Consider the following 26676-nt stretch of genomic DNA (forward strand, 5'->3'; position numbering starts at 1 on the left):
TTGATGAGAAGTACGCTGCTCTTTCTGAGGCTGATGTTGCTGCAGCCACTACAGCTATAGCTACGACGAGGCCGTAGGGTGGTGATGCTTTGTTGTTCCGAGAGTTCAGCAACACGAAACCACCGGAGTTTGACGGGACCCAGGGCCCGATTGCGGCGATGAGATGGATTTCAGGCATAGAGGGATGTTTCTTCACTTGCTCATCTCCTGAGCATTTGAGAGTCTGGTTCGCGCTGAACCAGCTTTGCTTGGGGGCGAAGGACTGGTGGAAATTTGTGACGGCGTACTATACACCTGCTGAGCTTGCAGCAGTGACCTGGGAGAGGTTCACTGCTATGTTCCGAGATGAGTACGTTCCCCAGGTGGAGAGGGAGCGTTTGGCCCAGGAGTTTCTGACCCTCAAGCAGGGTACTGAGTCTGTTACTGTGATCACGAGGATGTTTCATGAGCGGGCGATGTTCTGCCCAGAGCACGTGTCCTTCGAGCAGGCATGTATGAGAGAACCAGAGGGGCCAAGCCCACCGATTCGAGATAAGGGAACCAGAGGGGCCGCACTTGTGGCAAGTGCGGCAAGAGCCACGACGGAGTGTGCAGAGCAGGGTCTTGCTACAAATGTGGCAAGGAGGGGCATATGGCCTAGGACTGCCCCAAGGAGTTTGCAATATGTTTTCACTGCAACCAGACGGGACACCGGAAGGCAGAGTGTCCGCAGTTGCGGGGATCAGCACAGGGAGCACCTTAGGGATCTGCCCCTGCCTCCATCAGAGCTACCGAGAGTCGGCCAGTGAAGACCGAAGCGCCGAGGGCATGAGGGAGAGCCTTTCAGTTGACCACGGAGGAGGTCCGCGCAGTGCCCGATGTCGTGGCTGGTATGTATTCTTTCATGTATTTATTTTGATGTTGAGATATTGTGCTTATATTATGTTATGCGTAGGTACTTTTCTTGTGAATTATGTACCTGCATTGGTGTTATTTGACTCGGGTGCGAGTCGGTCTTTTGTATCTTTGGCTTTTAGTCAGCATATCAGTGTTTGTCGTGAGGCGTTGAGTCGGCCTCTGAGAGTTTCCATAGCTGACGAGAGGGTGATTTATGCCACATAGGTGATCCGAGGGTGTGTATTCGAGATTTTCAGTGTTGAGTTCCCGATTGATTTGATTCCTATTGCGATGGGTGATGTTTGTGTCATTGTGGGCATGGACTGGTTGAGTAGATTCGGTGCGGTTATCAACTGCGAGCGACGGCTGGTGACCATACGAGACCCTAGTGGGGGAGTTCTTACGGTGTACGGCGAGGGTACATGTTCTGGGTCAGCGTTTTGTTCGGCCGCTGGGGTGAGGCAGTGTCTACAGCAGGGCTGTAAGGGCTTTGTGGCGTATGTGATGGATACGCGGGTTGATTCACGGAGACCGAGGTCAGTTGAGGAGGTTCCGATAGTGCGTGAGTTCCCGGATGTATTTCCAGAGGAGTTGTCGGGTGTGCCTCCCGTGAGGCAAGTGGAGCTCAATATCGATTTGGTTCCGGGGGCCGCGCCTATTGCCAAGGTGCCCTATCGCCTTGCACCTCCAGAGATGCAAGAGTTATCCTCGCAGCTTTAGGAGCTGTTGGGGAAGGGGTTTATTCGGCCGAGCAGCTCGCCGTGGGGAGCGCCTATCCTTTTTGTCAAGAAGAAGGATGGTTCACACCGGATGTACATTGATTACCGGGAGTTGAACAAGCTGACGGTCAAAAACCGTTACCCGTTGCCGAGGATCGATGATTTGTTCGATCAGTTGCAGGGAGCATCTTGGTTCTCCAAGATCGATTTGAGGTCGGGGTATCATCAAGTAAGGGTGCGAGATGAGGACATCCAGAAGACAACGTTCAGGACTCGTTATGGGCATTATGAGTTTGTGGTGATGTCTTTCGGACTCACCAATGCCCCGGCAGTGTTCATGGATCTCATAAACAGAGTGTGCAGGCCGATGTTGGATCGGTCGGTGATTGTGTTCATCGACGATATTTTGGTGTATTCGAGATCCAGAGAGCAGCATGAGGAGCATTTGAGGGAGATCCTCAGAGTTCTGAGATCGGAGAGGCTTTACGCCAAATTCTCCAAGTGTGATTTCTGGTTGCGAGAGGTCCAGTTCCTAGGGCACCTCGTTAACTAGTTCCTAGGGCACCTCGTTAACCAGAAGGGGATTTTGGTCGACCCGGCCAAAGTGGAGGCAGTGATGAGTTGGGAGGTGCCGAGGTCACCGTCCGAGATCAGGAGCTTCTTGGGGTTGGCAGGCTATTATCGGAGATTTATCAGGGATTTCTCCAAGATCGCCGTGCCACTCACCAGGTTAACCCGGAAGGGTGTCGCTTTTTCATGGGGGCCAGAGCAGCAGACCTCCTTTGAGACGCTTCGCCAGAGGCTATGTGAAACCCTAGTGTTATCCCTTCCGGAGGGGATGGAGGACTTTGTGGTGTATTGTGATGCATCGATTTTGGGGTTGGGAGTAGTGCTGATGCAGAGAGGGCATGTGATAGCATACGCATCGAGGCAGCTGAAGCCTCATGAGACGAGGTATCCCACCCACGATCTTGAGTTGGGGGCAGTGGTGTTCGCCCTCAAGATTTGGCGTCACTATCTATATGGGGTTCAGTGTACGATATACACGGACCACAAGAGCCTGAAGTATTTGATGGATCAGCCCAACCTAAACATGCGACAGAGGAGGTGGTTGGACGTGGTCAAGGATTATGATTGTGAGATCCTGTACCACCCGGGCAAGGCTAATGTTGTAGCCGATGCACTGAGCCGCAGGGCGGAGAGCACCCCGTTGCGAGATGTATGTTTGAGATTGACTGTGATAGCTCCGGTGTTGGACGCCATTCGTGGGGCACAGGCTGAGGCTGTGCAGCCTGAGATGTAGAAGAAAGAGCGAGTTGTTGGGTTGGTATCGGAGTTCGTTACCGATGGTCGGGGGCTTATGACTTTTCAGGGGCGTATCTGGGTACCGTTTGTGGGAGGGACGCGTACCATTTTGATGGAGGAGGCTCATCGGTCGAAGTTCTCGATCCATCCTGGGGCCACTAAGATGTATTTAGACCTGAGGAGGGAGTATTGGTGGCCATGTATGAAGAGGGATGTTGCATGGTTTGTTGAGAGGTGCTTAACCTGCCGTAGGGTTAAGGCCGAGCACCAGAGACCGCATGGTAAGTTGCAGCCGTTGGAGATTCCCGAATGGAAGTGGGAACAGATTACCATGGATTTTATCACCAAATTGCCAAGGACTGCTAGGGGAGTCGATGCAATTTGGGTGATTGTAGACAGGTTGACAAAGAGCGCTCACTTCCTTGCTATCAGTGAGAGCTCTTCCATAGAGAATTTGGCAGAGATGTACGTGAAGGAAGTGGTATCTCGGCATGGAGTGCCGATCTCGATTGTCTCAGACCGAGATGTGCGTTTCACTTCTAGATTCTGGAAGAAGTTTCATGAGGAGTTGGGTACTAGGCTGCATTTTAGTACCGCATATCACCCCCAGACTGACGGACAGAGTGAGCGGACAATTCAGACGCTCGAGGATATGCTCCGGGCGTGTGTGTTGGATTTCGGGGGGAGTTGGGACACGTATTTTCCCTTGGCAGAGTTTTCCTACAACAACAGCCATCATTCGAGCATTGATATGCCACCCTTTGAGCTGTTGTATGGGAGGAGGTGTCGGACTCCCATTTGTTGGGGTGAGGTCGGGCAGCGTGTTATGGGTAGTATAGAGATTGTGCTGCAGATGAATGAGCAGATACAGCAGGTCAGGTAGAGGTTATTGACTGCTCAGAGTCGTCAGAAGAGTTATGCGGACAGGCGCCAGTTCAAGCTCGTGTTCCAGGTCGGCGACTTTGTACTCCTGAAGGTCTCTCATTGGAAAGGAGTGATCCGATTCATGAAGAGGGGCAAGTTGGGGCCCCGTTATATCGGTCCTTTTTGGATAATTGCAAGGGTAGGCAGGGTAGCCTACCGGTTGGAGCTACCTGCAGAGTTAGGTCAGATCCATGACACTTTCCACGTGTCGCAATTGCAGAAGTGTATAGCCGATGAGTCGGCAATGGTACCATTGGTGGATATTCAGGTGGATGCGAGCCTGAATTATGATGAGAGACCGATGGCAATCAGAGATCGGAAGATCAAGCTTTTGAGGAACAAGGAGGTGCCTTTGGTTTTGGTTCAGTGGCAACATCGGAAGGGATCCGAGATGACTTGGGAGTCAGAGTCGGAGATGCGAGGGCAGCGTCCAGAGTTGTTTGAGGAATGAGACTTCGAGGGCGAAGTCTAGTTCTAGTGGGGGAGAATTGTAACACCCCGAGATTCAGGTGCATATCTTTCATCCTTGTTCTTTATTGTATTGTCATGTTTAGTCCTTGAGTGGAGGATGTATAGCAAGTGAGTACGTTGGGCGTACCAAGCGGGTACGTTGCGCGTACTCACGCGCTTAATTTGGACGCGGAGTCGGCAAGGTACACTGGGCGTACCTAGAGTTACGTCGGGCGTGATGTGTTTTAGTCATAAGATCATCCTATGTGCTCATACAAACCCTAATGCTTGGATTTAGGTTTCTCTATTGTACATGCAAGTTATCCAAGACTATAAACCCTAGATCTAGAATATGATAACCAATATAACATATAATTAGGGTTTAGATCATACATTGATTGTTATATAGCAATAACAATCCCAATTCCTCCTTGTATTGACTTTAGAAAGCTTAGAGTCACAAATGTCACTCCTCTAATGGTTCACAAACACCAAGAGCAAGAGAATGAATAGGAGAGAGGAAGGAGGCTGCCCTAAAATGTGTGAAACCCTAGAAGGATGCTTAGCCACGTTTTTGGGTCATAAGGGATCTATATATATAGGAGGCTATTAGGGTTATCTAAGAAGGAAACCCTAATTTGGATGCTTAAGCCCTAAGCAACCCATGGACTCCTTTCCTTAAGGCCTTGTACGATTTCCTCATGGGTTTCCCCATAGAATTCGTCCACTCCTTAATATAAGGCAATCCATAGCCCAAATTGCAATTATCTTATAATTACAATTCCAGTCCCTTAAGTTTAATTAATCTCTTTTAGTCACAAAACTTATTACCAATTAATTCTTGACTAATATTAATTAAACAATATGATTTCTCCTTTAATATATTATTCTCATAATATATTAATAAATCATATTTAATCCTTTCTCTCTATAATTCATCCTATCAAGTTGCTTTGGTGAAGGTAACCCAAAAGGACCATGCACGATCGGGTCAAGTACATACCAAAATAGTTATGGACTTAGACACTAATCCAACAGTCTCCCACTTGGATAAGTCTAATAACTATTATGCGTATGACTTCAGATCCTGATCTGCAATCGTAGCTTTCCAAAGCCGCTATCAACTCTGATCCTATCAGATACGCGTGTCCTTTAGATAAGGAATCATATATTCCTCCATTCTAGATATCGTAAGACATGATTTCTAATCATTCTCCTTTGTACTATTTCTCGAATTCCGATTTATGACGACTGACTAATTGAACAAATCAAATTAGCCCTAGCCCGGCCGAGCATTTACGTTTGTCATCACTAAATCATCGAGGGGCCCAAAGATATCGCTTTTATCCTCCTTTGGATAAAAGGAACGGATAAACTTTGATTCAATGCTTGCTTGTACTCACTCAACGAATCACACACAACAATATGTTTTTTAACACCAAGTTACTGGTGCGTTTACATATTATCAATGTGCAACCGATTTGCAAGATACAACTCACACATCTCGGTTTCAAGAATATAAGATGTTATCGTCTCACCAATCACTCATGATACAATTCACGGAGTGATCCAAGTGAGCATGGGTTTAATCCAATGCTCAAATTCATATTCATAAGCACTCATGAACGTTGCAACAAACATTTTCTTATGTCTAATACTCTTTTAGACATTCCACACACCAATTCATGACAGTCTTCATTCATACATACTTCTAACATATGAACGACTGTGGCCCGTTCGAATAATTTGATTGTTCTTAACCAATTAAATTATTCAGGAAGTCAAAACATGCAAAGTGAAACACAAGAATAATACTAATCCCATATGGCCTCAAACCTTTGAGCATAAATAAAACACCTTTTATTTATCACCATATCGATTACTCATTATTTGTTGTTTCGGGTAATCAACTTCTTACTTGAATTACAACACTTGTCCCATGCTCTTAGCATGCACACAATGTTTACCTATGGTTCTTACTTTGTGAAATAGATCAAATTGAACACATTTCCAATCATTCTCATTTCACAACTCCTAATCCTTTTTCATAAGTGAAAGAATATCGAATTCTTGCCACTTATGGAATATGTTAGATTCTAACATTTTATGCAATGATCTTTTCGTAATGTCACTGCACCAAAGTCACAAAGACTGTTGCTAATGAAGTTATAAAGTCTTCTATCGGAGATTGTTACAATGCAATTCCTTAGATATGATGTCTCTCACTCAAAGTACATTCCTTTGAACATCCTTTTGCATAAAAGTTTCTAATCCAGACATAGATTTTAATATTCAATTCCTAATATGGACACGTTTCCATATTTTCCATATGACAACTCATTTTTAATAAAATCTTATCTATTCATAATAATGTCGATATGGTCCATCCAATATGGAAACATTTCCATATCTACCAATAGTATACTTCCAACTACTCACAAGCGACCAATCCTCGGCGAACTTTGGATTGTCCTTTGATAGTTGTTTAATCATCTTATTCAAAACCGATTCTTGTCCTTTTTCCCTCTAAATGCGCTATACATTTGGAAAATTTTAGAATGGTCTAATATTATAGCATTTGCAATCGATTCTATACCCGAAGCATATGGGACACAATGCATAATGTCTTACATAAAGATCTGATACTTTATCAATCTTCCGCCATAATATTTCATTTGCTATGTTCTCAAAATTCGAATTGTGAAGAGGAATGCCATAATCATAATCGAAATTTTAAGAACACACTATATACCTTTGAATAAATTTATTAACATTCCATAACCTAAGCCTTTGAATTTGAAATGAAGCATAATATTCTCTCCCTTAATTATAGCAAAACAACTATTCCATCCTTACAACTTTGCAAAGAATGACTCTTATTTTCTATAATTAATATTGCCAACTTGCAATACTTTCCTTAATAATCATACAATCATAACATTTATGCTCCCACTATCATGATGATTATTATAAACATAACACTTATGCTCCCACTAGCTTTGACATGTATTCAGAAATAGCTTAACTTTCAGAAAAACAACACCTATTGAATTTCTTAAGTTCATGTTTCTAATACTTAATGCTTTGATAATCTTTTATCAAGGCTTATACACCTTTCCCTTATATAGCTCATATGTGTGTCTAAACAATTCAGACTAATTGCGAAATCTCACAATTCGAAGGAGGGAATCTTATAACACTTAGATTTTAATGGTGTATGTGTTCCTATCCATGTGAATTTATCAAAACCAAGGTTTACGACAAATTCAAACTTATATGGACCGAACTTCCTTAATCTTGATTTCTTGCCTTATGGTAGCACAGCTGCCCACCATGTCTTCCAAGTAGTTAAGCAGCTCACCTTTTCTTATCAATGTACTTTTCATTGATCAAGGTACCTGCCTTTTATGCGTTCAAATGAGAACTCATAGGACTCACACGCATAATTAACTCAATTGGAATAGCACAGAAACAAAATAATGTCAACACGATAGGTTGTAAACCTCAACTCGTGTGCTAGTGATGAACGATAAGATTTATTTGATTTGTTCTTGAAACCTTTCAAGTCCATTAAGACTCCCACTGACTCCTTGACATATAAGATTCTCTTGTCAATAAACATTTCTTAACAAACAAATATTCAAGAGTTAGTGTAGTTTTTATCAAAACACTTCATAAATTGGTCCTAGTTGGTCTTTGTCTTATCCAAGACATCACAACTTTCCACATTTGATGAATGTTATAAACCTTCTTAACACTTATCACTCAATGTCACAATCTTAACTTTAAGACTTGTTTTGGAACGAAGTATGATTGACTTCTTGATTTAACCATTTCTTCAATTCTTGATTCCTCTTCTTAGACATACAATTGTACTAAGACTATCTTAGAGGATCAACTGAGATATGGTTCTTAATCATTAAGACCCATCATAAAGCATAAAAGGTACTCTCCCTTCTTCTTAGAATGGAGAAACTTTTATCTTTCTGCCTACTTGATTCTTTTTATTCGTTCTGCTATTGATTTAAACTTTTTCAATCAATTCATAATTATACCTAATCTTATGAGTATAATAATATTTAGGCATGAGTTTCATTTTCCAAGTAAGTTATGAAAAAAAGTTCTTATTAGCTTTCACTAAACCTTTAGTAAAACATGACGAATATCTTTGTTACTCTTATGGTGGACTTTGATCAACACACAACTTTGTGTACTCGATCTCCTAGTCCTGCACTTGACACTTTGTCAATGAATTAGTCTAATTTCCAAATATGAAATTTCTCATTCGTCATGCAACCAAGTTGCATGATTCCAAATTTCTGTCCAATTGAAACTTGGGCGATGAGAAACTCTCCCTATTTGGTAAATTCTCGAATTTTTCCATAAACATCATAAACAAGAATCATATCCATTCGTTGTACAAATATGCAAACATCAATTTTCATAATGATTTCATTGCAAGGAAATAAACAAATAAATTAATAAGTCAAACCAAAATTTATTTTATTAATAAAAGCAGCGGAAAACATTTGTCCTTACAATGCAAAATCCATTGAAAACTATGTAGTCAAAAATTCCTAACAATTCTATCATAAATATCTAAGCTCAAAATCTAATCTTCAAGTTCATGCGATCGACATCCATTTCTTTGTGTTTAGACTCATCTTGCTCTTCCATCAAGCTTCCTCTCTTTTTCACTTGATCCTGAAAAACATTCAAATGAAATATTATCACATCATGTATTAAGAATCAACGAATAGGAACTTAATGGAGTTAGATAGTGGATTTTACCTGAAGCACAACCATACTCTTTGACGCTCCCATCTTCTGGAATCTTCAGGCTCTTAGGGCAGACTTCTATCCAACACCCTTTCTTTTGGCAGCAAACGCAGGTCGGTTCTCCTAGAACGTCCTCGGAAGCATGGTTGATTGACTTTCCCAACAAATACGCTCCATTGCTTCGCCAAATCAATTCTGATTTAGCAGCAATGAGCATATAAGTTAGGTCAAAGAGGTTATCGTCGTGATCCATCATATAATACTTTCTTTTGAACTCATTATATGATTCAGGGAGTAACTGCAAAACCCAGTTCATAGCTAACTCATCCAGGAATGACACACCCAACATTATCAACCTATCAATGTGTGATTTCATTCCCAGAACGTGGGCACACACGGGTTTACCATCTTCATGTTTCATTTCCAATAGGGCTTTAGTGATATTGAACCTTTCAATTCTTCGATCTTGTGGGTTAGGGAGAACAATTGGAGGAGGTGGAGGAAGTGAAGCATGATTTCTTGTTCCTCGATCGAATCGTTGAATACCATCTTCATATTGAATGCTTGTTCCACGGGATTTGGGAAGACCATAGTTGTTGAACTTTGACATCTACAAAACGGGAGAAAACAAATTCAAGTTAGTTGATTGATTGAGTCCTTAATAAATCACCCAAATGAGATATTAAGGCTAGGACCCAACACAATATTCTACAACTCGGGAGAGGGATGACGTAACCTAAATTGCAGAACATTTGAAGGTAAGTGAATAACGATTCACTAATTTCCACCATGAAAAACGAAAAAGGAAATTTAAGTTTTAATTCTATGAAAACTCCTATATTCTTTGAGATTCATTGAACATTTCAATGGCATGTTTAAATCTCGATATGCCCCTCTAGTTTGTGACTGGGATGCCGAGGATCACAAAGCGGGTGTGAATAACCATGCAAACTTACATGGTGCCCTCACATGTTACAGTCACCTATTCGATGTGCCGGTAAACCACACACGCTCCACCGAACTATGACAAACATTGAGTCACCCTTTGCTACCTTTGCTTAGAACCATTTAGTGTGCCGGTAAACCACACACGCTTCACTAACATCTTCGCAAGGGTACAAAGTGTAATTTCATGGAATTGCATCAATTCACTTTGCCTAAGTAACTAAGATTGAGAATTTAAAAAAAAACATTTAGTTACTTTAGTAATTCATTATACTTATAATGGAAGGTTTCGTCCTATCCTACCCGTTCGGCTAACGACCCTCCACTAGTCAAGAGTGCGGTGGGTAAGAGTGGATACCCATTCAATCACCATTTTATAGGCAATTTCCTTAAACACCCCTTATAGACCAGTTTCGTGAAAGAGGCCTACTAACGGTAAGACTGACTTTTACTCATATATATATATATATATATATATATATATATATATATATATATATATATATATATATATAATGTTAGAATTTTAATGTTATATATAGTATAGGGTGTATTTTATAACTTTTAAAATACTAGGTGGTCAAATTTAATAATCATACCTTTAATTCAATTAAATTGTAAACCAAAACTTTATGGATTTATTAAACTTCTTTTAATTATACACCTTAATTAATTAATAAAACCATAAGGGTGTGATTTGAACTTTTCAAAACAATACTAGGGTTTTTAGAATTTAACATTCCTAGTTAAACCTTTAATCAACTTTTAAATTCCAAAACTTGAGGGCAAGTTTTGAAACATTTCAAAACATTAGGTGATAGAATTTAAATATACATCAAAATTAAATTATTAATCAAAATTTAAATTCCAAAACTTGAGGGCAAGTTTTGAAACCTTTTTCAAAACATTAGGGTTTCAACTATTTAAATTTCAAAACAACAAAACTTTTGAGGTCAAATTTAAACTATAAAACCTAAAGGGGAAAATATGAAACATTTCATAACACAAGGATCAAATAACAAATAATCTAAATTAACATTTAATCATATAATTATCCATATTTGATTTGTTTAATGATTTCTTGCAGAACAATTTACCAATTTAATCAAAATAATTAATCGATTATCACATAAGGAAATAAATATTATATTAATTGATAAATATTTTCAGTTAGATTAAGAATATACTCATATATATATATATATATATATATATATATATATATATATATATATATATATATATATATATATATATATCATAAAATCGGATTTATATTGATCTAATATGATAAAGGCAAGTATCTCAAAGATAAACAACAAGAAATCCCGAAAATAGCTCCATCTGACGCTCGAACTCGCCGAGTACCCCCATGGACTCGCCGAGAAGGGGGCAACTCGCCGAGTCCACAGTGGGACTCGCCGAGTCCATCATGCAGAACCACAAAAATCGAATTTTTTCAACATACAAGACATCAATACAATAGAAACCAATCTAGGCTCTGATACCACTGATGTGTTTTAGTCATAAGATCATCCTATGTGCTCATACAAACCCTAATTCTTGGATCTAGGTTTCTTTATTGTACATGCAAGTTATCCAAGACTATAAACCCTAGATCTAGAATATGATAATCAATATAACATATAATTAGAGTTTAGATCATACCTTGATTGTTATATAGCAATAACAATCCCAAATCCTCCTTGTATTGACTTTAGAAAGCTTAGAGTCACAAATGTCACTCCTCTAACGGTTCACAAACACCAAGAGCAAGAAAATGAAGAGGAGAGAAGAAGGAGGCTGCCCTAAAACGTGTGAAACCCTAGAAGGATGCTTAGCCACGTTTTTGGGTCATAAGGGATCTATATATATAGGAGGCTATTAGGGTTATCTAAGAAGGAAACCCTAATTTGGATGCTTAAGCCCTAAGCAACCCATGGACTCCTTTCCTTAAGGCCTTGGACGATTTCCTCATGGGTTTCCCCATAGAATTCGTCCACTCCTTAATATAAGGCAATCCAAAGCCCAAATTGCAATTATCTTATAATTACAATTCCAGTCCCTTAAGTTTAATTAATCTCTTTTAGTCACAAAACTTATTACCAATTAATTCTTGACTAATATTAATTAAACAATATGATTTCTCCTTTAATATATTATTCTCATAATATATTCATAAATCATATTTAATCCTTTCTCTCCATAATTCATCCTATCAAGTTGCTTTGGTGAAGGCAACCCAAAAGGACCATGCACGATCGGGTCAAATACATACCAAAATAGTTATGGACTTAGACACTAATCCAACAGGGCGTACCCGGCCCAGGTGCAAAAACCCTAATCCTCCTTGTGCACTATTTAAAGGGTGTTATGGCTCATTCCTTAGCCTCCATATCAGTGAGTGAAACCCTAAAAGAGAGCCCCATTGTTCTTAGTGTGTGAGAGCATTGATTTGAGCTTGTTGGTGCTTTAGAGGCTTGGTGAAGAAGAAGGAAAGGAGATCTTGGAGGCTAGAGCTTGAGGTGCCATTTTGGATCTGAGATCTACAGAGGAAAGAACTACTCTTGGAGGTATAGATTTCAAAACTTTCCTATTCTTTTGGTTGTTGTTGTATGTGTCCTTTTTAGGGCTAAAAACCCCAAAGGTGGAGACTTTATGAGTGTAAAGTATTCCATGGTCCGAGATTTGTCCCTTTTCAGTGTTATTAGTGACGTAGAGCCATAAAGTTCCCATCTTGGATGTTACTTTGGAGTCATGCATGTGTTTTAAGCCTTCTAGAGTTGAAGGTTGGATCATTTTGGGAGTTAGTGACTTGTTCAGCCATGCAAAGGCTTAAAGTCATCAACTTTAAGGATTAAGGGGCTTAGAAGGGGTCAGATCTAAAATATGGACGTAGGTCTTAACTGATTAAGACCTCAAGAGCAAGAGGGCTGATGTAGGGGAGTACGCCGAGCGTAATTCCTAGTACGCGCCGCGTACTGGGAGGCGCTCCCCGATTCTGTGGTGCAGCCGGGTACGCCCATTTTACACATCTGGTATGCGCAGCGTAACCCGGAGAGTTGACTTTTGGTTGACTTTTAGGGTAAGGTCTATTGTGGGGCCTTTGAGCTATGGAAGGGGTAAAATGGTCTTTTACCCTTCTGAGAGTGTCATAAGAGAGCATAGTCTAGCCTTGAGAGTTATACTAAATAAATTATTATTTTTATATGATTAGACTGAGGCTAGGCCAACATTTACCGAGTCAGAGATTTACCGAGATACCCGAGGTGAGTCTTCTCACTATACTTTACCTAGTGTGGTAACAGAGTTATGAGACAGAGTATTATAGAGTTATATGCCAGTGTGATTGCATGTTATTATGTGTTGTGATTTATTGTGATATGTGATATGCATGATTCAGAGTTATAGAGTTGGGACTTTTGGGTCCCTAGAGTTAGGGCCAGAAGGCCCACATAGAGTTGGGGCTGGAGGGACCCACTGAGATACATTGACTAGAGGGTCAACAGAGTTACAGCCTCGAGTGGCTATTATGTGATTATTGTGGTATTTTGGGGAAACTCACTAAGCTTATGCTTACAATGTTTAGTGTAATGTGTGTCAGGTACCAGTGATGATCGCAGGAAGGCGCCGGCTTGATTCGTACACACATATGGGGATTGGATGTATTTTGATCTTGGGAGACATTGTGATTTGAAAACTTGATGTTATGACGTTTTGTGAACGAATTGTTTAATTAAAAATGTGTTTTCAAAAGTGAAAAATTGTTTTAATTTTTACGGTGTTACATTATAACCCTTGGCTACTAGCCTAGCTTTATATCTTTGTATATCACCATTAGATTTATATTTGATTTTATATATCCAACGACATCCAATGGCTTTTCTTCCTTTAGGAAGATTAGTAATTTCCCAAGTATTATTCCTATATAATGCTTCCATTTCCTTATTCATTGCTTTGATCCAATTTGGATCCAAAGCAGCTTCTGAGTAATTCTTAGGTTCAACAGTTTTATTAAGATTTGAAAGAAAACAAAAATTATCTTTATCAAGAGCTGAATAGTTAACTGATCTTTCTATACCATATTTATGTTTTCCTTTCACTCAAAGGCACATACACTTCATCAGTTTGGTTGTTGACATTAGAAAAACTAGTCTCATCCAGGACTTGATCAGTATTAGCACCATCCAACTGATGGTCACCTCCTAGGTTCTCTAGTTCAGTGTTATCAAGAATAGAACTAGAATTCAAAGACTCATCATAGGAAAACAAATCATTGGGACTCATAGGAACATTAGATCTATTGGTCAAAGATGAAGACTTAAGCTTGAATGGAAACACAGATTCATAAAACTTTACATCCCTGGAAACAAAAATAAGATTTGAGTCAAGACTAAGAACTTTGTAACCTTTCTTATCAGAAGAATATCCAAGAAAAACACATTTATCAGCTCTTTCAGAAAACTTTTCTGAATTATTCAGTTTAGTGGCAAAACATAAACAACCAAATACTCTAAGTTTATCAAAAACAGGAGCACTATTATAAAGAAGTTCATAAGGAGAAGAACCATTCAAAACTGAAGTAGGAGTTCTATTTATTAAAAAAACCGAGGTTAAAACCGCATCTGCCCAATATCTCAGAGGAACAGCAGACTGAAACATTAAAGGTCTAGCAACATTTAAAATGTGTCTGTGTTTTCTCTCCACAACTCCATTTTGTTGTGGAGTATGAACACAAGAAGTTTGATGTAAGATTCCTTTTGACTCAATTAAAAATTTCATTCTATTATTTAAAAACTCAGTGCCATTATCTGATCTAACAATTTTAACTTTAACACAAAACTGATTGAACAAAATATTAAAGAAAACAACAACACAATCATAGACTTCATCTTTGGACCTTAATAGATAGACCCAAGTAGTCCTAGTATAATCATCCACAATGGTCAAAAAATACTTATATCCTTCAACATTTGTCACCCTATAGGGACCCCAAACATCTAGATGAATCAACTCACCAAGTTTAGAAGTAGAATGATGACAAACAGGAAAAGGTTCCCTAGTCTGTTTAGCTTTATGACAAACATCACACGGAGAAAGGTCTTCATTACCAATTTTAAGCTTGGTTTTTAAAATACTTAAAGCTTGATTAGAAGGATGACCAAGTCTATGGTGCCAAGTCAATTTAGACACACAACATACAGAAGATGACTTAGAAAGATTAGAAGAAATACCTGAAGGTACACTATTCATGTAATAGAGACCTCCAGACTCTCTACCATTCCCCACCATCACCTTTGACTGTAAACCCTGAATTTTATAACTATGTTCATTAAAGACAACTTCACAATTACTATCCTTGCAAACCTTATGAACAGATAAAAGATTTACATTGAAATCAGGAACAGCAAACACATCAAACAAAGTCAAAGTGTCAGACAAATTTAAATTCCCAATTTTTTCAATTTTTGCAGATGTACCATTAGGATGATTCACAACCAAATCTAACTTAGACACATCCAGAGTGTCATGAAGATGTCACTCAGAAGCAATCATATGTTGATTAGCTCCTGAGTCAACAATCCACTTAGGTGAACTAACATAAGCATTAAAAGCTTGAAATAAACAAGTACCTGCCATATTTGCACTGACAGAAGACTCTTCATTAATTTGTTTGTCACCAATTAATTGTAGAAAATTGACATACTGATCCTTAGTGAGTTGATGAAACTCAGAATCATCATTAGAGTCAGAAGGATTAGAAGCACTTCCACTTCCAGAAGGAGTGACAGAAGAATTAGCAGAAAAGTTTTTCACAAAATTAGGTTGATTACCCGTTTCATTCCTTGATCTAAAATCCTTGGGATATCCAATTAACTTGTAACACTTTTCTATAGTGTGACCTTTAATTCCATAGTTTTTACATTGAACAGTTTGACCCTTATTTTTATTAGAGTTGCCCCTGTTATTAAATCTACTAGAAAAGCATTTGACTGAGTCTTAGACACAGACTGAGAAGAGGTAAAAGACCCATTCCTTTGAAGGGACTCTTCTCTAGACACAATAGAGAAAGTTGTTTTCACAGTGGGCAAAGGATCCATTAACAAAATTTGACTCTTGACCTGACTATAAGAGTCATCAAGTCCAAAAAGAAACTGCATAAGTTTCATGAGATTAGAATGATCTTTAAGTTTCACAGAAGCATCATAAGTACACTCAGTTAAACTAGTAAGACCATCAAATTCCTTCCATAAAGAATCAAGCTTATTGAAGTAATCTGACAAAGATATACCATTTTGTTTAAGAGAATTAATTTGCTGATGTATATTAAACACAACTGACCCATCAGATTTATTATATGTTTCAAAAAGATTTTCCCAAATTTCTTCAGCAACTTTAGAATAAGCTTGACTCTGATAGATGGAATCAGAAATAGAAGACAGAAGCCAAGAACAAAAAACTGCATTGGCCCTGTCCCACTTAGCCTGTTTGGAATCATCAACCTTACTTCTTTTAAAAGTACCATCTACAAACCCTAGCCTATTCCTAGCTTTAAGAGCTCTAGAAATAGAGCTCCTCCAAAGTCTAAAATTTTCATTTCCAGTTAATTTCGTTGTAATGATTGATGTAACAGCATTATCAGAAGGATGGATGTAAAGAGGATCATCAAAATTAATTTGATCATCCTTTCCACTTCCACCAGATGTATCAGAAGAACCACCAGCCATATAGAAAACAACCAAGAAACAAAGAACTCACTTCTGCACTGATATTAAGTCTAGATGGTCACCACGTATGTCGGGGCCCAAGACACCAGTACAGAAGGAACACAAAAAACAGAAAATAAATAACATAAACAGTAAGAACAATAACTAGTGTACACAAGACACCAGATATATAGAACAGAGAGAAAGGTACAAGAATATTCTCACAGTGCTTTGAGACGTGTAAGAGGAATCGACTCTCCTTGTCCGTTCCCTACTAGAGTTTATCGGTGATGAAATCCGACCCCTAGAGAGTTATTTCAGACAAGAAGATTAATCGACTAGTTTTTTTCTCAATCGATGAAAAACTCACAAAAGAGATAACGATCACAAACAACAAGAACCACAGCAGCGACCTGCAAGAACACAAACAAATCTCGCAGTACCAAGATCTAGAAGAAAAACGACAAAGGAAACGTTTGATTTGATTTTCCAGGTGAAAAACCCTAAATCAGACCGAATGATCAACAATTTATGAATCAACGAACCAAGAGTTCAGACGACCACTTAGATCAGTAAACAACAAACAGATTCAAACAAAAGAAGACAAGATCTGAATATACCTCAATCACCAAGAGACGAACGGTCACACCAATCGTTGAAGAACAGAAAACAAAGCCTAAAGCTCTGATACCATCTAAAGAAACTGAACAACTCAAAGATTTCCCAACTTCATCATTTCATTCACTATGAAACAAATGGTTTATACATCAACAGATTACAAAAGAACCTCACTACACAATCACACACTCTCATATGAAAACTAGAATTCAACAGAAAATTGTAAGACACATATTCTTACTTTACAATATGAACAAACCCTAATCTATGTATGAGAACGAGAGAGAGAGAGAGAGAGAGAGAGAGAGAGAGAAAGAGAATAAGAACTATCTAAGAAAATATCTGATACAGAATGAATCATCCTCTCCTGTTGACAACACTATATACCCGGGTTATAACCCGAAATGGATCCGCGCATAACCCCGATAACACCTGCACAAATTACATAACACACCCCTACAAATACAAGATACACACTTCCAACACAAAATATAAATTAATGTTTAATTTTGATAATAAAAGTTTACTTTTCTCAACAATGTCATTGACATTACCAACCTCGTAGTTAACAACAGCCATGACTATTAGCTAGAGAGATATTAATCCCATAGATAAAGGAATGTTTGTTTGTCATATAAAATATTCTTATCCTATGTATATCCATAAATAGTAAGGTTTCAACCTTTTCTTCTTCAACCTTTTATTCGATACCTCACCTTCTATATTCCGATGGATCCTAAAACCCATCCCGTCATCACAGTCACCAACATCAGAAATTTCATATCATTTACCCTCAAGATGGAGAGTGGCCAATACACCTCCTGGGCAGAATTGTTCTGTATTCACTGTCGGGCCTTTCAGGTCGGAAACCACATTGACCCTAACTCAAAACCTCCTTCGTCAACCGCTTCCACAGCAACTGAACCCGATAAGACCAAGGCTGCCACTGAATTGGAATCCTGGTCTCGTCTTGATGCTATTTGTCTTCAATGGATATATAGCACCATCTCGAAGGACCTTCTTCATACTATTCTTAAAATGTTGGCGGACCAACTTGCCAATGTGGGTAATCCTGTTTCAAACACGTGCCTTGTTTTACAACTGATTGTTGGTCTAAATGAAAGCTACGAAGGTGTGGCCATGCTCATCCAACAAACCACGCGCCTACTTGATTTCTATGATGTTCGTTCAAAATTAATCATGGAAGAAGCCCGGAAAGCACGTTAAGCAGCTGCCTCGCCCACTTCGGGTGCCTCGACTAACGCCCTAACAGTATCAACACCGAACACAGCCAAAAACCAGTGACAACAGTCGCTACCACTACTAGAAAATTCAGTTTTACCTACCAAAATATGTTGTTCGAAATATCCATCTAATTTCCTACAAACTTACAACAAAAGTGAAATGCAACAAAATTCCAACAAAGTACCTACTAGAATAGATACCCTACATATTCTGTTGGAAAAGTGTAGCTATTTTCCTACAAAACACCAACGAAAATATTAAATAATATTTAAAATTAGTATTTTGTTGGAAATTCGTAGTAAAAGTAATAGCGGGAATTGAAAACGTTTTCCCACCTTTTGTCTTTGCTTTTCCCTCCTAATATTTGGAGATAACTTTTTTTTTTTTTAATTTTAAGATATATTATATATAACAAATTAAAAAACAATTATTAAAAAAACTAAAAATATAGAATTTGAATTGGATAAAAAAAAAACTAAAGTTATCAAGTTATTTACATTAGCAATAATAAGAAAATAAAAAAACCTATAAAACAAATAAAAACAATAATTTGTTATGAAGTTAATAAAAACAATAATTTTATCAAGTTAATGAAACGAGTAATTTCTAATTTATAATATTATATATACATATAACTTGAAAATATACAAGGCTTTTGAAACAAAACGTGGAATTCAAATGTTCAATTAGCTTTATTTATTTATTTATTTTTGGCTTCCGTTGTAAATTTGTTGGAAAGTTTCGACAAATTCTACTATAATAAAAGAAAGTTTTTTTTGTCACATGTCCTCTTCTCCTTCATTTGGACACATGACATTTTCTAACATTTTTAAATTTTCTATTCTCCACTTGTCATTTTATTGTATTTTTCATTTTATTAAATTAAAATTCTACATTTAATATGTAAGGTAATATATATGTAAGGTATTTATTAGAAAGGGTTTATATATGTAATGTATCCAATACATTAAAGTCTCATTAATTTTAATAATTCAAAAGATTTCTCATTTTTTTTATAAATTCAAACATTTCAAATTGTTAAAATTTTATATTTAATTTTTTTAAAATAAACACATGTAATACATGGGTCTCACACCTAGTTTCCTATAAAATCAAAACCCTTACTCTCGGTTAACCTAGCTGCTCTTTACATTTGGATGAAAAAAAGTACCGCTCTCCCCAAACTATGGCCGACGAATCCGTAAACAATCTCTAGCCACCGGCGATTTGTCCCACCACACTACCGTTGTTGTGATAAACCACCATCACAGCCGCTTCACGCCGGTGTTTCTCCCCACTGTTGCTGCGACACACCACCGGCACACTTGCTTCACGCTGGCGCTGTCTTCATTGCGACGCCGGATACTTCTAGACCAACACTTGCTTCCTCCGCCAGTGACTTCATGTCAGTTGCTTGATACCACCTCTATCAATTTCTACCTGTTTATCAAATAGTTTCATTTATTAATTTCTATCTGTTTATCAAATCTATCGGTATGTATGATTAGAATGTAACAATAAGTATGTATGTATGTCAATGTATCACTATGTGTGGATGGTATCTGTATGTAACAATTTGTATCTCTTCTTTTTCTCAATTATGTTTGAAAATTGTGCTCATGGATTACCTACTATTATAGCATTATTTTGATAAAATTTTGTGATGATTAATAGAAATCTTTCTTATAGAATTAATAAACGATAATTTCAGTTCACAACTCTAGATATACAAACTAACATAATAAATCAAGTACTTACACAATTAAAATCATCACAAAATTTTATCAAAATAATGCTATAATAGTAGGTAATCCATGAGCACAGTTTTCCAACATAATTGAGAAAAAGAACAGATACAAATTGTTACATAGAAATCTTTCTTATAGAATTAATAAATGATAATTTCAGTTCACAACTCTAGATATACAAACTAACATAATAAATCAAGTACTTACACAATTAATAAATCTTTCCTGTAAAATATATCAATTTCCTGTAAAATATATCATTGTATCTTATTGTTGATAGATGTTACCTCATAAATTTCAAGACAAATCTGTTAATTAGTTACATTCTAACATTTGCACTATCTTAGAATTACATATCGATAATGGTGCCAAATAGAGAATGAATGTAGAAGATGAGAGTGAATAGTAATCAAATTTTTAATCCATAATTTCAATACTATGTCAAGCAATTCTTGGATTATGCATTTAACAATGCCACAGTTGTCAAATATAGAACTCTAAGAAATGGGTTGGTGGTTTCCGAAATTAGATGTCCGTGCATAGATTGCAAAAATCGGACTTACAAGTCGAGACAGATGGTTGAATTTGATATATATCAAAATGGGTTCATGCCCAACTATTATCAATGGTCTGCGCATGGTGAGTTATATCCAACACAAGACATGGGTCAATGTTCAACCGCCGGACCGTCTCAAGATGTGGGTCAAGAGGACTCTGTTGATGTTGGTGTATATACAGGATACCATGAAATGTTTACAGAAAGCATGCACCATATTCATGCCCCTTATTACCAACAAACGCCACAAAACCCAAATCAAATGGCCGATACTTTCTTTTCCAAGATGAGAGAATTCTATGAGCCTTTGTGGGAGGGGTGTACGAAAGCTTCTTCACTGTCCGCCGCCTCAAGATTGTTACATTGGAAATCAGAGTGCAATGTTTCAAACTCGACATTTGATAAACTACTTCCTATATTAAAAGATTGTGTACCCGATGATTCAAAGATACCTAGAAACTTCTACGAGACTAAGAAAAAGTTGAAGTCATTAGAGATGCCGTCACAACGGATTCATGTTTGCATCAACCATTGCATGCTATTTAATGGCCAACATTCTGATTTGGATCATTGTGTAGTATGTAAGCAAAGTAGATACAAGAAGAATTCTAACAAGGTGCCTAATTTGGTCATGACCTACATGCCGATTGGACCAAGACTTCAAAGATTGTTCTATTCAAAGAAGACAGCCCAGAATTTGACTTGGCATGCAGATCATCCAATAAATCATGAAAAAATGACACATCCTAGTGAAGGAAAGGCCTGGATTCATTTTGACACAATGTTTCGTACGTTTGCACAAGAGACACGCAATATTCGTATAGGTTTGTGTACTGATGGGTTTTGTCCAAATAGTTCATCTGGGAGCCCGTATTCATGTTGGCCGGTTTTTATTACGGTTTATAACCTACCTCCTTGGTTATCTTTCAAACATGAGTACATGAAAATTCCTTTACTCATTCCTGGGAAGAAGAATTTGGGGCAAAATATAGATGTTTTTCTACAACCTTTAGTAGACGAGCTGAAGATGTTGTTCACTGATGGCATCGAAACTTATGATGCTTATCGAAAGAACAATTTTCAAATGAGGGTCGTACTGTTATGGATAGTTAGTGACTTCCCAGCTTATGCAATGTTGTCTGGTTGGAGCTCGCATGGGAGGTTAGCTTGTCCATATTGTTCAGATAAACCAGGATCATTTTAGCTTTCAGAAGGGAGGAAACCATGTTGGTTTGACTGTCATAAAAAAACATTTACCCAATAGACACAAGTTCACCAAAGATCATATTAATTTTATGAAAAACAAGAAAGTGAAGGGAGGAGTACCCATTCCATATCCTTCTGGAGATGAAATTTGGGAGACAGTCCGACATTTCAACACTGTTTATAATGGTACTCCCTATGGTCCAAAGTATAAAAAAAACGCGTGGGTTCGGGGTCACACATAATTGGGTAAAGAGGAGCATCTTTTGGGAGCTTCCATACTGGTGTAAATTGTTGATTCGACACAACCTCGATATGATGCATATCGTGAAAAATGTGTTTGAAAATTTGTTTCACACAAGTATGGGCACCCCCAAAACCAAAGACCATTTGAATGCAAGGAAAGATATTGAAAAGCTTTGTGACAGACCTCTTTTAAACCCAATCCATGAAAGCAATGGCAAGATTATCCAAAATAAAGGAGATTACACTTTGGAAAAGGACGACCTTAAAAAAGTGTGTGAATGGTTGAAAAAACTTAAATTTCCAGACAGGTATGCATCAAATATAGGGAACTGTGTGAATATCAAGGATACTAGTTTTTATCCCTTTAAAAGCCATGACTGTCATGTGTTCATGCAACGCCTACTTCCACTTGCTATAAGGGGGTTTGTTTCAAAAGAGATATATGAAGCTGTAACAGAGTTATGCACTTTCTTTCGGGTCTTATGTTCAAAAACGTTGCATTTGGAAGACTTAGGTTACATGAAGCGCAATATAGTTCAAACCATCTGCAAGTTAGAGCAAATATTTCCTCCTGGTTTCTTTGATTCCATGGAGCATCTCATAATTCATCTAGTTGATGAAGCTATTCTTGGTGGTCCGGTGCAGTATAGATGGATGTACCAATATGAGAGGTAAGTACAATGTTTGTAATTTTATTCAATATTCTAAACATGTTTATTCTTTAGTTTTGTAACACGTGTTTAATAATTTTTGAACATAGGAAGTTGGGCATGATAAAAAAAAAGAATTAGAAACAAAGCAAGGGTTGAGGGTTCAATTGTTAGGGAACATCTAGTGTCTGAGATTGCTACATATTGTTCTCTCTACTTTGACCCAAAGATTGAGACATGTCATAATCGAGAGCCACGAAATTTCGCACCACAACATCCCGGTGGAGACTCTTTACTAAGCGTGTTTGCCTGTCCATCTAGAAGATTATATGAAAAGGGTGGAAAGAAAAAGGTCTTGTCCGAGGATGAACTTCACAAGGCACACACCTATGTTCTACTAAACTGTGTAGAACTCACCTCTTACATCATTGAGTTTGATGGAGTGGCTGAACAAATATATCTAGGAGAAGAGGTTTCGAGTCTTAGAGATAAATATTTTGTCCATTGGTTTGCATAACGAGTAAGTAAAACCAAATAAATTGTAGTTATTCATATTAGTGCATCATTAACCAACACTATGCATGCATGTTATTCAATCTAGGTATCCGATGGAAGTGCTAAACATTTGGACATTTTAGCAAGCAAACCATCAAAAAACGCAATATCTCACAAGGGGTACTTTGTAAATGGTTATAAGCTCCACACGCGGGACTATGGTGAGACACTTACAACGTGTAATTATGGGGTACGCGTCAGAGGGGAGATGTATAATTCCGAAGAACCCGACTACTATGGCTTAGTGGATGAGATACTAGAGCTTAAGTATTTTGGCCGTGGGCGTTCAACTATTGTAATGGTTAAATGTACTTGGTTTGATAATGAAAACGGTGTAGTAGTTAATAAAAATAAGATGGTTGATGTCAAACCCAAGTCACGACTTCAAACTAACAACCCATTTTGTTTGGCATCTCAAGCGGAACAAGTGTTTTACGTACCATACCCTGCGGTGACAAGGGAATTAAAAGATTTTTGGGCGGTTGTCAAGATAAAACCACGAGGGGTATATGAAGTCACTGAAGCTCAAACTGAAGATGCAAGTAATGCTGACACAAGAGAAGGGATCTTTCAGATTGATGAACGGTTTGAGTCACCAGATGAAATAACTAGTAGTGAACGCGTATGCTTAGTTACAAATACCAATTCAACTCAGCAAGTAAGTGACAATGAGGATGAAGAATCTGAACCTGGAGAATCTGAAGCTGAAGAAGAGGAAGAAGTAGAAAATGATGAAAATGAAGTGGTTTATTATAATCTTTTAGATTTAGATCAAGACGTCTCTAATTCTTAGGAACACTGTTTGATGTACTATTTAAACTATTTGTGATTGTTCATATGGTATGATCATTATTATTTTATCAATCTTAATATTTTAAGTTATTTATCTGACCATTATTGTTTTATGAAACACAAGGCACATATCGATGTCGAACCGTGGAGTTGTCTGTAAACCTAACCGTCAAGGTTCTAAGGGCAGTCAACAGCAACATTCTGGGGGCAAACAGACATCTCATCGTGCAGATCGTAGATATGCACCATATGAATCTACTCCTAGTCATGGAGACGCTAGAGCTCAATCACATGAGTCCACTCCCACTAGTAGTGGAGGCTCTAGAAGGACATTACATGAGTCTCCTAATACCAGCCATGGAGGAACTAGACTGGCGTTACATGATTCTCCTACTAGTCATGAAGGCAGCATACCTATTCCCAGACATAGTACAAAACATAGTACAGTGACACCATTGGCTGATGTAGATCCTGTTCATGTAGAACCAGTGGGTGGTTATCTTGGGTTATTACAACAGATGAACCCAGATGGGGGACTTTACAGTGACGAGGGTATCGATGAGGGAGATGTCCACACTACGCCACATGGTTCAAATAACACGGACATACCTGCTTATGGTACCTTTTATGGTACCTCTCGGAGACGATTTATCTCTTGCATAGGGAAAAAGTATGTCTTTAGATTATTTAAATTTACAACTAAATTTATGTTAATTTTTATGTTATATTTATACTTACTGGACTATTTCAACATTATAGGTTTGGGATATTTGATGTGATCCGGGCGATCAGGCGGCTGTTAGATCAATATATAGAAGGCTCTTGGATAAGTTTTAAAGAAATCCCTAAAGAAGTGATCGAACATATTTGGATTAAACTCAAGGTGCTATATTAAGTCGAGTGTTTTTAATTTTAACATGGATTCATTATTTGTATATCTTATCGTCATTTGTTTTAAATTTACACTTTTAACTTATAATTTTTCATTTTTACAGACACTTTATGATTGGGATTCGAATGAGGATGAACAAATCAGGGAAAACTTTGAGAATGTCATCCAAGACCGATATAAAGACATCATGGGTACGTTTAGGAACAGATCAGCAGATATGGCTAGAGCTGCTGGACATGATATCCCAAAGGATAAGAAAAACTCTGATATCATGCAGAATTTTGTACCTAATGGGATGCAATCTGAGAGGTGGAAGGATTTGTGTAGGGTAAGCAGGCTAATCCTTTTTTTATTGTTTATTTCTTTTCATATTATTATACATATACCACTCTTTAAAGGAATGGAACACAGATGCGTGGTTGAAAAGATCTCCAAGAAGGAAGAGTAACCGCAATACCGCTGATAGTGGTGGGAAAATAGCAAGACATACTGGGGGTAGTATTAGTTATGATGAGCACCGCATTAGATTCGTAAGTATTCATATTATATAAATTTTAGTAATGTTTTTTTAACATAAATTACATCATTTATACTTGTAGATAGCAGAAAGGGACGGCCACCCACATTTTTGGAGTTGTTCTTGATCACTCATCTAGATAAAACATCAAAGATGAAATATTTTGATGGAGATGTTGAGGGAAAGCAGTTTTGCACCGAGAGAGCAAGGGAAGCTTATGTAAGATATCTTTATCATATTTAGATTTTTTTGTCCCAACTTTTATTACAATAATAATTGTGTTTTATTTCCTTGTAGGAAGCGTACTCTCGAGCCTTGCTTGAGAAGTATGGGGATGATTTGGTTGATCACCCGATTGATGATGCTGAATTGTGGGCGAAAACCCATAGGGAGATAAGTGGTGTTTCGAGGAGTAGTTATATCTATGGAGTTGGATCCTCGGATATAAACTCTTTGCTCAATGGGAAATCATCTGTTGGTGCGGGGTGTTCGTCGTCCTCTTGCGGGTCTCAACAGGAGGTATATTTCCTTTAATAAATAGATTGTTTATATTATAGATAAAGAAAGTACATTACTATAATTAAACACTTTATGAGACATGAAAACAGTCCCTGATAAATTTATTTTAAAATAGCCAAGAAACTTACACAGAGTATTATGTTGCAATTATGAATGAAAAATGAAGTATCTTGTTATTATGAAGTATTTTGTTATTATGAAGTATTTTACTATTATGAATGAAAACAGCCACTAAATAAATAATTTGTTGTTAGAATTTTGTTAACATAAAGTGTGTTGCTATTATGGATAAAAATAAGTACAAGACCTATATTGGTAGCAAACTAAAGTACATTGCTATTATGGAATATGTTTTTGGTATGTTTCTATAATGGATAAAGAATGTTGATATATTATTTGTTTGCTAATTATATGTTTGTTTTTAGGTTAA

General features: G+C 37.7%; 2 protein-coding genes across 2 annotated transcripts; one reads left to right on the top strand and one right to left on the bottom strand.

The window, feature by feature from the left end:
- Positions 1 to 14084: 14084 nt before the first annotated feature.
- On the bottom strand, positions 14085 to 16726 carry LOC111905437 (uncharacterized). The gene is made up of 5 exons (XM_023901133.1): positions 15923 to 16726; positions 15632 to 15857; positions 15366 to 15502; positions 15201 to 15308; positions 14085 to 14840 (listed from the first exon to the last, which is right to left on the bottom strand). Exons 1-5 carry the CDS (start codon positions 16724 to 16726, stop codon positions 14085 to 14087), a joined length of 2031 nt encoding a protein of 676 aa, XP_023756901.1.
- Positions 16727 to 18052: 1326 nt separating this feature from the next.
- Positions 18053 to 18550, top strand: LOC111905438 (uncharacterized). Its single transcript, XM_023901134.1, has one exon. It carries the CDS (start codon positions 18053 to 18055, stop codon positions 18548 to 18550), a length of 498 nt encoding a protein of 165 aa, XP_023756902.1.
- Positions 18551 to 26676: the final 8126 nt, after the last annotated feature.

The sequence above is a fragment of the Lactuca sativa genome, chromosome 6 (assembly GCF_002870075.4).
Source record: "Lactuca sativa cultivar Salinas chromosome 6, Lsat_Salinas_v11, whole genome shotgun sequence".
In the NCBI taxonomy this organism is placed as follows: domain Eukaryota; kingdom Viridiplantae; phylum Streptophyta; class Magnoliopsida; order Asterales; family Asteraceae; genus Lactuca; species Lactuca sativa.